This window comes from Chionomys nivalis, chromosome 24, assembly GCF_950005125.1.
Source record: "Chionomys nivalis chromosome 24, mChiNiv1.1, whole genome shotgun sequence".
NCBI classification, from domain to species: domain Eukaryota; kingdom Metazoa; phylum Chordata; class Mammalia; order Rodentia; family Cricetidae; genus Chionomys; species Chionomys nivalis.
The window spans coordinates 19,606,441-19,620,964 of NC_080109.1; the positions used below are offsets into that span (position 1 = coordinate 19,606,441).

General features: G+C 43.0%; 1 protein-coding gene across 1 annotated transcript; it reads left to right on the plus strand.

The window, feature by feature from the left end:
• Window positions 1-5,263: 5,263 nt before the first annotated feature.
• Pfn2 (profilin 2) lies at window positions 5,264-11,619 on the plus strand. Its single transcript, XM_057757095.1, has 3 exons — window positions 5,264-5,984; window positions 7,958-8,150; window positions 10,000-11,619. Exons 1-3 carry the CDS (start codon window positions 5,853-5,855, stop codon window positions 10,095-10,097), a joined length of 423 nt encoding a protein of 140 aa, XP_057613078.1. The 5' UTR covers window positions 5,264-5,852; the 3' UTR covers window positions 10,098-11,619.
• Window positions 11,620-14,524: the final 2,905 nt, after the last annotated feature.

Below are 14,524 nucleotides of genomic sequence, written 5' to 3' on the forward strand. Positions count from 1 at the left end.
CTGCCAGAGAAATCAGACTCCTGCCTTGCTGACCCACAGGACAGGGCAGGGACAAAGGACTGGTTTTCCTCAGCACCGCCAGACAGAGTGCTAGGGGGAAGATGGTCTAGGGCAGAAAGAGGGCTCCCAGAGAACAGCCTTCTGTCCTCTATGTCTATGACTAGACACGGGAAGCGTCTCCCAGGAAGTAACTTTCTCATCAAGCCCATTGGTCAATGAACCTAATGCCTACTCTACCTACAATGACATTTATTGAAATAATTTAAATTAGATTTGTCATTACGCCAAATTCATGATCTCAGTAAGGAATAAGAGTTTATATTGGGCAAGCAAACCAGCAGTCTGCACGTCATGGGCATAGAAGAATAATCTTAATTTAAAAGCATACAAAAATCATCAAAAGAACCATAACAGAAAATTTCCCAGAGTTAGAAAATACGATACTGGTCTGGACACAAGAGGCACTCAGGCCAACAGGAAGACCAGGAAAGAACTTCCTCTTGTTATACACTAAACACACAGAAGAAGAAATTATATTGAAAGTGGCAAGAATCACCAAGTCAGGTAAAACACAGACTCACCAGAATAACAGCAATTCATCAACTGTAACTTTAAAAGCCAAGACCATCAGGACAGACTTCTTTCAGATTCTGAAAGACTACACCTGCCAACTACTACGTCAAGCAAAACTGCCATCATTGAAGAAAGTAAAACCTTTCTATGATAAAAATAGAGTAAAATAGTTTATGATTGCTAGACTAGTTCTACAGAAACCAGGATTCTTGGAACTGAAGAAAAAATTCTATCCAGGAAGCCACAGGAAAGAATAGAATGCTAGAATAATAGTTAAACAAGTGAGGAACAGGGAACAACCAAACACTATAAGATCAACAAAATGGCAAGAAGCAATACACACATTTTTTAAAAAAAAATCTGAATATTAATGGTTTCAATTTCCCAATCAAGCCCAAAATAATAGATTCAATTAAAAAGTAGAGGTCATCTATTTGCTGCCTCCAAGAAAATGCACTTCACCGCAGAAGACAGAAACTTCTTTAAGGTAAAAGGGTAGGAAAATGTATTCCAAGCAAGTGGGCCTGGGACACAGGTGCCACTCTTCTTATGTCCCCCAAACTAGGCTTCAAACCAAAACTAGTGAGAAAATAAAGATGATCAGTTGGGGATAGTGGATCAAGACGACACTGAGTCTAAAGATCTGTCCCGGGCACAGCAGCATCCAATTCATATAACATGTACAGCTGGAGGTAATGTTGCGGATTAACAGGAGCACAATAGTATTGGGTGACTTCCCAACAACGAGAAAGCATAAATATATGAATTGAATTACATCGTAGATCAAATGAACTAGAGAGACATCTATAGATCCCTGTATTCAAACACTGAAGAATACATACTTTTCTTAGCAGCCAATGTCTGGCTAAAGTAGATAATATATTTGGATACAAAGGTCTCATTAAATACAAGATAATTGAAAGAATTCTTTGTATTCCATCTGTTAACAACAGAAACCACAGAACAAACACAAACTCCTGGAGGTTAAACCATGCACAATGGAATGATGACTAGGTCCTCGAGGGAACTGAAGGGGAGCTGAATTAAAAGGTCATATGTAGATAACAGACTGGAAGGCGACCCACCTGAATTGCATTAAAAAACCTAAAGTATATGCATGAAGGTTAAATGAATTAGCTTATGGTAGAATTAGAGCATATTTTCTTTCTTTCTTTTACTACCTTTCTACGATTTGCTGTGGGAGAATGCTCTTGTACGCTGTAAAGATTTGTTACTCATATTGGTTTAATAAAATACTGATTGGCCAGTAGCCACAGGAAGTATAAGCGGGGAAAGCACACTGGGAGAATCTATTCTTTTCGGGAATGAAAATGATATAAAGACGTTTTCATGAAAAACAGAAACACAAAATTTACCAGCAAAGACGGACTTTAAGATGTAGTTAATGACAAAGGAAAGTGGTAATAAATGACAATCTGAGATATGACAACGAAGTAAATGGCAAGTGTGGATGTGTAAAGATAAATGTCTGCAGAGTAACCAGAGTAACCAGACTTCAGACACTCTCAGTTCCTGGGCAGAGACCCATGACAATGGTACTTACAGTTCTACTACATTAAATATACAAGGTAGAAGTCTTCAGAGTAACACTAAGATAATAAAATTGAGCATATAAGCTCCAATGAAATTTTTAAAATACCTAGAATAAAAGATCCTCTTTACACACATTTTTTAAAATGAAGAGAAAAAAAGATAAAATGGCACAGAAAGATTTATTTACATACATTCAAATATGTCAGTGGTTACAATGAATATAAATGGAATAAATTTGTCAACTAAAGGATATAGTGTCATGCTGCATAAAATAGCAAATTTTCACAAAACATTATGCAGAATTTACATCTATAATGTAAAGAGGGAGAAAGGTTAAAAACAAGCTAAACTAGGCATATTTTGCTTTTGTTGTTTGCAATACACATTTCAGAATTTTTGAGATTTGATGTCCAAAATATTCAGTTCTTTAAATACTTTTACTTGGGAGGAGGAAGAAAGGATTAGGTGTTTGGGTTCATTGTGAAATTGGCTAAATACCAAGTCTGAGAGCAGCCTGAGTTATAGAAGACCTTGTATCAAAAACCAATGAAACAGAAAAAGATGAAGAAGAGAAAGGATATATAAGGTAAAAGCTAATAGAAAAAGCTGAGATAGCTATCTTAATAATTGTAAAAATAGATCTTAAGACAAAGTACTATAGGAGTTACAGAAGACATTGATAAAAGCTAATTTATATATTTCCTGATTAATATATTACTTTAATAATTAATATCATTCCCCTAAAATGAAAAATGGGGGTGAAAATTTTAGATGATTGAAATAGATTCAACTCTGAATTTTGTAACTGGGTAATTAGAATCCATGTCTTTAGTTTTTACTCTACTATCAAGTTGTTATATCTGAAATATAATAACAATTTTGTTGGCCTAATTATTAATTTATGAACTTGCATAGTTTACATTATTAGTCACTTCTCCATTACAGTTGTTCTACATGAAAGCATTTTGGAAAGAATGAACACAGCCAAGCGCACCAAACTTAAACATGTTACTATCTGTTAGCCACACACTATTCTGAGTGTCTGCATCGGCAGCAGAATCAACTCTATAGACTTCTCAGACACTGGTACTCTGAAGGAGTGGAAGGCACATGTCAGTGACTCTTCCTCTCGTACTGATGCTCCCCTGACCTATACTGTTGTTCCTAAGCCCCAACAGTCTACCTCTACTGGTACTTTTTGAAATGTGTGATAAGCACATAGTAGCTGACCTAGGAACAAACCATTGTATCCAGCCTATTGGCAACATGCCAGGGAAGCTGACATTAAAGAAGACAAGCAGAGGGCAACTTCCTCATAGTACGAAAAACACAGCCACAAATGGACTCTTAGTATACAAGCTACAATTTAAACTGTAGCTAACAGAATATAATTTTCATAGCTGTTTAAAATTTACTGTAGGCATTCTTATAGAAATAATGCGTTGAAAATTAATTTAAAACTAATTAAAATGTATTGTTAAAGTTTGGAAAATATGAGAACATGACAGACTCTAAACCCTTAGGTTTTTCTACACATGATTTTAGGCAAACATAAACAACAAAATAACTGAGAGACAATTAAACTTTATGTCTTTTGCGACATACATTTTTAGAATCTGTAGATTAGGATTTCCAAAATACTCAGTCTTTCTAATCCTCCCAGTTTTTAAAGTCAACAGCAAATAAATGTAAATGAGACAATAAAGTCCAGAAATAAGGTCTTAAAAAATGCCAGCGAGTGGAAGTCGCTGAGGTTCTTGTGCTCACAGAGGGATAAATAGAAAGGAGCAGCTAAAGCCGGTGAGGACCCATTGCAGAAGTGGAAGGACTTCTTTATAAGGAACAGGATTCTCTGTCTTCCCAACACGAGGAAACAGCCTCAACATGACAGCTGTCTAATCTATAGTTCGTCCTAATTTCCACAGTCCTCATCCTGCTTGCGGTTTGAGTGAGGATGACCCCCATAGGCTCATGTATGAGAATGGGTAGTCATCAGAGTGGCACTACTTGAGAAGGTTTAGGAGGTGTGGCCTTGTTGGACAAAGTGTGTCACTGGGTGGGCTTTGAAGTTCCTCTATTCCTGCTGCATTTTGGATCCAGATGCAGAATTCTCAGCTAATTTTCCATCACCATGTCAGCCTCCTACGCTCCCTGCCATGACAATGGACTAAACCTCTGAAAATGTAAGTAACTCCCAATTAAATGCTTTCTTTTATGAAGTGCTGTGGTCATGGTGTCTCTTCACAGCAACAGAATGCTGACTAAGACATTACTTTTATATTAAAAAAATTTTTAAAAAAGTTTGGCAATGTTATAAAATTCTCAATGTACTGGACAACTTTAAAATTGACAAAAGTTGGCAAGTATTGGAGCTTTCTTTCCCTAATAGGCAGGTCAGGATTGCCGTCTAAAATTGGTCATTGTTGGGGAACATTGGATTCTGGGTTTAGACCCAGCACCTAAAGTTAGTAAAGATGTAGAAGTGAGTTCAGAGACTCTTAACCATCTTCCACCCTGTTAAGTACAAGTCTTTCTCAGATTCGGGTTCTTAAATGTTTTCGCTGTCTAGAACAGTGGTTCTCAACTTGTGGGTCATGACCCCTTTAGGATTGCATACCAGATATTCACATTATGATTCATAACAGTAGTAAAGTTACAGTTACAAAGTAGCCGCAAAATTGTATGGTTTAGGGGTCAGCACAACATGAAGAACTGTATTAAAGGGTCCAGCAGCAGGAAGGCTGAGAACCACACTGCTCTAGAACCTTTTCCTAGCTCAGTTACTCTGTATTCTCAGTGATGTCTGGCACGGCAACTTTCCCAGTTATCAAGTGCACGCAAGCCTGTTTCGTTTAGAATTTCTGGACGATCAAACGAGCCCCAGGCATGATCAGCAGCACTGGATTCAGGGAAAAGGTTCCACAGAACCCCAGCGTCCCTGGTACCCAAAGGAGGCAACAAAGAGCACGGTGCGCGCTCCCCTGCCGCGGCTCTGATTTCGGGAGCGTGTTGTCGCAGCTGGCCGAGGTTCCTCTCCGAGATTCCTCTCCAAGCGTGAGCAATCCGCACTGGCCGCTCCCACCACAAAGAGTAAACCCTCCGCATCCGTCACCAGGGCAACCCTGCCACCCGACACCGAGGCTGTCAATACCGCGTCCAGAGCCGGCGCTGGAGGAGGGCGCACGGTGGCCCCGCGTGCGGAGCGCCAGCGGCACCCCACGGCACCCACTCGAGCTGCCTCGCCTGGCCTGAGGCTCCAGCGCCGCGCCCCAGCCAGCCCCAGCCGCTCGCCCGCTCTCTCGTTCGCTCGCCTCCCGCACGTGTCGCCGTGATTGTCCCCGGCGGTATCCCTCCGCGCCCCCGCCTCGGCTCCCCCGCCCTTCCCGGGACCCTCGCCGGCCGCGCTGCGGAAGGATCGCACGCACGCGCGCTCACGTCCCGCTGGCCGCGGAGAAGCGAGGGAGCCGCAGTGAGAATCGGCCGTCGCCAGCCCCGCTGCCCGCGTCGCTCCGCCGCCGCCGGCTTCCGAGCCCCGCGGCCGCGGCCGCCCCGGCGCGCCCCGCTGCGGGTCCAGTCCCCGCCCGCTCGCCCGCTCGCCGCAGCTCCCCGGAGAGGGGCGGTCGGTGCCTGCGCAGAGCCGCCTCCTCCCCGCCCCCGCCCCGCCTCCGCCGCCGCCGCTGCGCCTCTGCTCCTGCCGTCCCCGCTGCAGTGCGAAGGGCTCGAAGATGGCCGGTTGGCAGAGCTACGTGGATAACCTGATGTGCGATGGCTGCTGCCAGGAGGCCGCCATTGTCGGCTACTGCGACGCCAAATACGTCTGGGCAGCCACGGCCGGGGGCGTCTTCCAGAGCATCACGGTGAGGCCCGGGGGCGCCGAGCCGGCAGGTGTGCGGCGGGCCTCCGAGGAAGGGACGCCGCCCGCGAGCAAGGGAATGGATGCGGCCGGGGCGCGAGGAAAGGGGTGCCGCCGGCTGCGGGAGGGGATGGAGGCGGCCGGGGCCCTGGATGTGGGCCGCTGAGACTGGGGGATGCTGCCCGAGGCCGCGCGGGGGCGGGGCGGCCGGACTCTTAGCCCCGGCAGAGCCCCGGCTTGTGGCTGCCGCGGGGTGGAGGAGGGGACGTCTCCCCGAGAGGCCCCCTCGGCGTTCGGGGAGCCCCGTGGGCTGCAGTGCGGGTCCCCGGGTCCGGGCGGGGGTCCTGGGCGGCCGGCTGGCCCTGGCTCGGCGGTGAGCGCGGGCTATGGGAGGCGGCGGTGGCCGGGCCCCGGGAATTAATGGAGTGAATTGGCGTAGGCTTGCCGGTGCCCAGGCCTCCTGGGCTGGCGAGAAGGGGACGCGGACCACGTAGGTGGAATCGTGAATTTACTTCATCTGTGGCTCTATAGTTTTTTTTTTTCCTCCAAGATGGCGAACTGCCATTGATTTCTCCACCTATAGAGATTCATCGATATACCGTTATCCCCAGTTACGCAACATAGCTCTAAGAAGAGGATGGTTTTAGGGTGATTAAAAGAGAGAAAAAAAAATCTTATCTGGGAAGTCGCGGGAGGGGGGTGACACTTCTCCAAGTCACTCCCTCTTTAGTGATGGTAGTGAAAGAACTAATACCGATTTATGCTTCACGTTGCCTCATATTCATGTGTCTTGATGGCTTTTGACTTTCTTGCCATACATTTGGGGAATATTCGTCAATCAGCCCCCAGCACTGCTTATTGTTATGGCCTTTTCTACGCAAGTCTCCTTAAAATGTTGACGCCGGTATCAAGCTCTAGAGCATTCCCTTAGCCCTACACTCCCACGCCCTCCCCATCACACGGCAGAATTCAAGTCTCACATCCCAGGTGCTCAGCATTTTACTACTTCACATGGTTTCCCACTTTAGTGTTGATTCAGCCCCTGGTAGGAGTGCTTTAGGGTCTCCTGTCCCGATGTGGAAGAATGCAATTCCTGTAGCGAATTGACGTTTGGTGATCAACTTTCTTTTCTGCAGTCTTGTCTTTGTGTGTGAGTTCCCGCTGTCTGGCTAAGAAGATTGCGGGAGTGTGCTTGGAAATGGCTGGGGCCTGCTATGACTCTGCAGTTCTGATGGGGGCGACGCCTTCCTTCTTATTCATGGAATGTTAGAATCTAAGCACGTTTTCTCTTTTCCGGTTCTGGTGGCTACCTCTCTTTTCTTTACCAATGCCCCTCCATTTTTCTGTATAATTTTACTGTCGCCCACGGCAGTGCTGTAGACAGAATCCACTCTGCATTTGTCCACAAAGAAAGCTGATTACTGAATGAAAGGGCAAAGCAGGCTGGAGAGAAGAGTAGTGGCTAAAAAAAGGAGGGAATTACGAATTTGGAAGTGTCCGGCAGTCTGATGATTGAGGTTCATACTACCAGAGATAATTCAAGCTGCTCTAAGGAGAGACAAGAGCAAGCTTGTCTGGGGAGACTTTTTACCCAACTTTAAATTTGTTGCAGCATGACTAATGTGGCTGAATATAATAGACAAGCTGTTGGAAGAGCTTATAGCCGACTCTTTGCAATTACATAAGCACCTTCAAGCACCACCTGACGTGATATGGCTTATAAATAACTCGTTTGTACCTAGTGTCAACTGCCAACTATTTAGGGAGGCTCTTTGCATGGTTGGTGTATACTAGCTTTTACTTAGCAGACCTCACTGATAATTGCAAAAGCAAACTAATTAATGTAAAGCATGCAATCATGTAAGAACAGGCAGTAACAGAAAATGCTGTCTTGATTTTACATCAGCACAGTTTGTTGTATCAAACTCTGAAAAGAATTAACTGCAGTTTTTTCTTTTCTTTGTTTTGGGTGGCCAGCCAGTAGAAATAGATATGATTGTAGGAAAAGACCGGGAAGGTTTCTTTACCAACGGTTTGACTCTTGGTGCAAAGAAGTGTTCAGTGATCAGAGATAGCCTATACGTTGATGGTGACTGCACAATGGATATCCGGACGAAGAGTCAAGGTGGGGAGCCAACATACAATGTTGCTGTGGGCAGAGCTGGTAGAGGTAAGCGAGCAGATATTTTTGTTCGTGTGTGTGTGTGCCTAAAGTTGCATGCCATATTACAGCTTGCCTTTCTTTAGTGGTTTAAATTAAACATTAGTTCATAATGTCTGTGAAGGTGGTTTTTGTGAACTGCTCAGCACTGAAGGGAGGTCCTGCTTTTCGTTTGTCCACGCTACAATGGTTGCACACTCAGCCTCGCTTCTTTCACCCTGACTTACTCTAAATTATTAATGCCAGCTCCGCATTGTAAGCTTTAGTAAACTTCAAAATGAAAAGTCGCCTCTTCAACACTCCAGTATGTCATAATCCTGTGGTTCATATGGCAGCTGGACTGTCCAAGTCAGCTGGCTGTTTTATCTCTAGAGAGTCTTCACTTGTGGAGCTTCCCCTTCAGGTTTGCTTAGATTTGAGATCAATTCACTGCTCATCATTAAAAAAAAAAAATCACTGTGGTTGATTCTTCTGCCAGGAGCATTTCTGAAGAAGAGAGGAATAGTTAAATGAGGGTTTCGGAGCACATTCTCCATTTACTGAACTACCTCCAAAGATTCCAACTTGAACAGTGGCAAACTACATATAGTCCCCACACTTGTCCAACAGCCCTGATGCCAATCTCCAGACTTGATATAAAAATTCTGGTTTCAACCTTGCATAAGGAAATCTGATATTTCAAAGAGAACTATGGAAATTGAAGTTTACTTTGACCTCTCACTGACACGTAACTGCATTTAAATTTATTGACTTGTATAACTGCCTCATTTGGCAGAGTTGGCACACAGAGCATCTCTACAGCTACATGAGCCTACAGTGAGTTATCATTTCTTGCTATGGTTTTACCAACTCCCTGTGGGGATCTGATTCAAGTGTGGTTTGCTTATGGGTTTCTGGAAAACAAGATGACTTTAAAACACATAAATCTTACGTTTTAGCTGCTTCCAGATATATATGATGCATATGGTTGAGGTTTTGTTTGTTTGTTTAATACATCAGCTGAAGGGCTAGAGAGATGACTCCGTTGTTAATAGCAATGACCTGCTTCTATAGGACTGGGGTTCTATTCCCCATGCCTACACAGCAGCTTGCAATTGTCTGTAACTACTGTCTCAGCGGCTGTGATGCCCTCTTCTGACCTCCAAGAACACCAGACAAGTACAGTTTATAGATCTGCATATCAAAAAACCACCCATATGCATTACAAAAAATCAGCACATAGGAAGCAAATTAGATTTCTATACCACAGAACACTGCTGACATCTAGTGGCAGTCAGCGCAACACTTGACACACACCCTGTCCATGTATTTGAGGATAGACCTCTGAACTTCAGTGCAGAATTAGGTACCAGAAATAGCAAACAAGGCTTATGACTTTTATATCAGAAAACGCCTAGCAAAGGGAAGCATCTGGATGAGACAGATACTGCTAATGTAGCATTTCCTGACCAGCAGTGGAATTTACTCATATTTATAGTCATACTCTAAAGACAATAGCTTGTATTCATCAAGCATGTTAGATTTGGGGAGAATTTGTCAATGGAAAATACTGAAGTTTTTAAAGTATATTTTGGGAAACAAATACTGATATCAATCAGGATATTTTTCCTAGGCTGCAAGGTAAAGGATCACTTTTCTCCTAGCTCTCAGAGATCCCAGGTGCAGCCAATAGTGCGCTCTGATTTCAGTATCACTGGCCTGAAAGCTCCATTCTGGAGACCTAATGGAGTTCAGTGCTTGACAGTTCATGGAAAACTAACTTAATGTTAACTTATTAATTGGGGGTCTGTCTGCTTAAACTTATGTGATTCTCTGGATTAACACTTCTTTTGAAACACTTTTTTCCTTTTTCTTTCAGTCTTGGTCTTTGTAATGGGAAAAGAAGGGGTCCATGGAGGCGGATTGAATAAGAAGGCATACTCAATGGCAAAATACTTGAGAGACTCTGGGTTCTAGCTGCTAGGCAGACTGTTAAGTATTAGGGGAAAATTGCTCTTAAATTTTCCTAGCTGTAAGCTTAAGTCTTAATTCTGGAAATTTTATTAGCAATGCAGGGTGATGGGATATGAACACATGTCTCCTTTGTATCCCTCTGTTGGTGGGGAAAGGTGTCTTTCTTTCTGCCCCTTCCCCTGAAATAATTGTGTTCACTTCTGTTTTGTTTCCTTGTGTACTCCAGCATTGGTTATAGTCATGGGAAAGGAAGGTGTCCACGGAGGCACACTTAACAAGAAAGCGTATGAACTCGCTTTATACCTGAGGAGGTCTGATGTGTAAGCAGCCTCTCCCATCTACCTACCAACTGTCTTCACTACCACCCCAATTACGGTCACAGTGCTGCCAGATTGTAGATGGTAGCTAGTTTATCTATTTTCTAATGTCATGATTCCCAAAGGGTCATTTGTATGTTAACCACTGTGTGTAACCAACCTTTATCTGGCATCATAATTGCAGCACAATAATGATTTGCATGATATCTTGAAATTGGGGGAAGGGGGCATGCCAAGTTGGGCATCACTTTGTCTTAGCAATTAATTAATGGGATACTGATTACTAAAATAAGTTAATATTAAGCAAGGTGCCGGTTGTACAATCTCTAATTTGATCAATGTCTTTTCAGCACTTTGAGCATTTACTTGGCTCATTTAGTCTTCCTTTTGTAGCGCATGGTTGGGAGGAAAAAGTGCATGCATCTTTACTCTCTTCTCATCCCCTCCCTTCAAACATGAGGTATTTGGTTTGCTTCCATTCTCTTGTGTAGTGCCTGGTTTATTTAACTTAATTAATACCTCCTTTGTTGACGAGCTGTCGAGAGCTGCGGTGATTTGCTTTTAATACTATGATTGCACTTGAGACAGACTCTTTGTAGTGTCTATAGGATATGAAGAGTGCAACTATCAAGAGCAAAGGCACTTCCTCCCATGACCTTACAATAACCACGCCGATCAGATTCCCAGGGACATTCTATCATTGCAGTAGCTCAGACTTCTTGTCTTTTCTTTGCACACCAGCTCTCTTCTTGAGTAAAATTATAAAAGGCTGCCATTATGGATATTAGGTTCCCAACATAACCATCTGGAGTGTGTCCAGTTTATTTTTCATAGGACCAATTTTTATTTGCAGCTTAGGTTTTTATATGAAGTTGCATTATTGTGGACTTGGCTGTCTTGTGATGTATTTTTTTTCATATGTATTCTGTGCCATACTATTGTTAAAATGAACTGTTGCTATTGTGAGATGGGTTTTCTTTCGAATGGCACTACTTTAGGGACATTCTAGTATTTGCTTCTCTTGTTTGGGCATTGTGGATAATGTACAGATTTAAAAACAAATCTTGTTGCTGATTTGTCCATTTCTTTCCCTGCACTTTGTTACATCTGGGATACAGTCTAACTCATCTGATTTAATATGCATTTAAAAAAATGCCATAACTATTAAACACCTTGTTTACAGACAGATGAAATAAATTTATTCCAACCAAATACTTTATAGACTCCTGTTGTTATTTAAAATTATAAGTTGTTGGCTTTGCTGTTGTTGTTGATTTGAGGGTGGGATGGGGTGGGAGGCTCCATGTATAGCCCTTGTTGATCTTAAGCTCAGAATACTTCCTGCCTGAGCCTTCATAGTGGTGGCATGTGGCACACACCCATCTCTAGCTGACACAAGGGAGTATAAGGGATGGGCCAGACTCATCTGCAAGCACATAGAAGTACCTACAGATTTCTTCTCATTAAGCTTTGGTGTACTAAACATGGCTTTGGTCATTCATTCCATGATCATCTTCAACTTACATGAAGAAAACCAGCCTCCAAGGAAATAAATAACTTAGGTTGATCTCTTGATGTGAATTCAATCTCATAAGTACTTGGAGGCCCCAGTAGCAGGAAGAGTTTTTGTGATATCCGTTATTGAGGGTTCTTGGATTTGAACTGTCAGTGACTTTAGATAGGCAGTGTGATGTCACCAGTGACTCTCATAAAAGAGCAGATGCCATTCCTTGGGTAGCATTTAAAGAGATTTGGAAACTTTTACATTTTCTGGTTTTCAAAGTAACATGTTGACCACAGCTAAGTATTTTAATGCTAGTTTCTTAATATTATGGCTTTAGGTTCTTGTGTTCTTCTTACATTTTCTAAAACTTCTAAGGTCAGAGTATACTATTTTATGACAAAATAATTTAAATTGAGAAATTTATTTTGAAAAAAATCACGTTAAGTATAGGAATTTAATTTGAATAGCATTTCCATAATTAAAATATTTTCAATAAAAGTATCAATAGAAGAACCACTATAAAACCTAATTTAAAATTCTAAGGGGTTGAGTATTTAAGTTGTTCTTCAAAATATGTCTGCTAGATTAGCTGTGACACTTTGTGCTGTCAGTTAGCAAAGGCAGATGAATTGTATTATGGGTACAGTCCCCCGCAGGGAGACCAAAGCTCTGGTATAGCTACTGCCCGGCAGTAATTCACAGAGGTACTAGAAAATTCTAGGTGCTCAGCCTTAGGGTGTCACTGTTAGTAATGTCTGTCCATGTACAGCTGCTGTGTACATGGAGTTCTGGATACTTCAAATTCTCCATCTAAAAGTCAACACATCCTGTCTTTTTTTTGTCTAAGATACACACACTTAACAGGATTAAGACCTCTGAGTGCTTCAGCCTTGAAACCAAGTAGCCTTCATGTAAGTTTTCTATCCCATTTATTTATTTTAGACTGATGGCTTGAATTTTGTGAATCAATTTTCCAAATGCCAGTATATTTGTATATAAATGTGTACATTGAGTACAATTTTTCTTATAATAGAGATCTCAAAACTTGAAACTAAATCTAATTTTTCATGGTAAAACTTTCCTTGAGAGAGTCTCATATGTAGTCCTGTCTGGCAACCTGCCTCTACCCCCCCACCCCCGCTGGGATTAAAGGTATATGCCATGCCCGGCTAGCTTTCTGTATTTTTTTAAGGTTTTTTTTTTTTTGACAGTTTCATATATCATCATCATCATTATTGTTGTTGTTATTTTGGTTTTTCAAGACAGGGTTTCTCTGTGTAACAGCCCTAGCTGGCCTGGAGCTAGCTCTTGTAGAGCTGGTCTTGAACTCAGAGATCTGCCTACTTCTGCCTCTCGAGTGCTGGGATTAAAAGAATGCACCACCACTGCCTGCCTGAAAGTTTCATACATATATATATAATGGATCTTAGTTGTTCTCCCTAACCTTCCCCTCCTTCTCCACTGGAACTCTTCTTAATAAGATCCGTCCTACTTCCATGCCCCTCTCCCTTCTGAGTTTAGTTTAGTTCTTGCTCAGGTATAAGTGGGAGGTTGCTTACTAGAGCGAGAGCAACTTATTAGTGTCTACACACCACTGGAGAAAATTACACCTCCTCCAACACTGCTGGTTGCCAATAGTCCCTCGGGGAGAGATGGGGCTTCAATGGGTCCCCTCCCTGATCCAGAGGAGAATGTCATGTGCAGATAAGCCAGAGTCGCAGCGACTTCCTGAGTGTCACGTTCCCAAGCCATCTTCTTGCTTGGACTCTATCCGTCCTCTGGTTTAGAGCGGTCTTTCTACCCTCCGTCCTCTGGTTTAGAGCGGTCTTTCTACCCTCCGTCCTCTGGTTTAGAGCGGTCTTTCTACCCTCTTCCACGGTGTTCCCTGACCCTTGAAGGAGGTGACGTTGGCTGTTCCATTTAGGACTGAGCACACCACTAGCACTTATCCTCAGCATTGTGGCATTTACGCTAAGAGTGTCTACATTAACCTCTGACCTCTGCTCTGAGCGCCTCTGAAGGCTGGGAGCAGCACTAAGATAGGTATGAACCTGAGTATTTATAAACCAGTTTGTCAACATAGCCATGTAGTTAAACAATAGTAGTAGGGTTTTCACAGGGCTCCTGACACCCCCGCCATGGGCTCTTGGCCAGCTTCACAGAACAATTCCCCTCTTGTACAGCAGCCGGTATGCCCATAGCAGTCGGGCACTAGTTCATAGGTGAGCACATCTTGCCTGGGAGGTCATTATGACAGCTCTCGGGGTTCATAGCCGAGTAACACCATTAATGACTTCTTCCCCAGCAGCCTGCATAGCACATTCGTGCACTATGAAGGCTAGTCAGAAGGGAGGAATCTTCAGCTCAGCTCCAGCCTGGTTTTGTCTGTCTACGACCAGAGTATGCCATATCTCCAGCAATAGTAGTAATCAGGTTCAGGTGGGCAACCAGAATCAATATCAGTGACCTTGAAATGTTTAAGCCCCTGGTCCCAATCAACAACTCATATCCCTATCTGGCACTGAGATTTTTATTTAATAACATATTACTTTTGGAGGAATATTACCCATCCATAGAGGATACCTATGACCAAAGTTTTTATTTTTTTA

Coding starts and splice junctions, on each gene's coding strand:
- Pfn2 (XM_057757095.1), top strand. CDS start 5,853: ATGGCCGGTTGGCAGAGCTACGTGGATAACCTGATGTGCGATGGCTGC. Junction 5,985..7,957: donor GCGTCTTCCAGAGCATCACG/GTGAGGCCCGGG, acceptor TTGGGTGGCCAG/CCAGTAGAAATAGATATGAT. Junction 8,151..9,999: donor TGTGGGCAGAGCTGGTAGAG/GTAAGCGAGCAG, acceptor TTTTTCTTTCAG/TCTTGGTCTTTGTAATGGGA.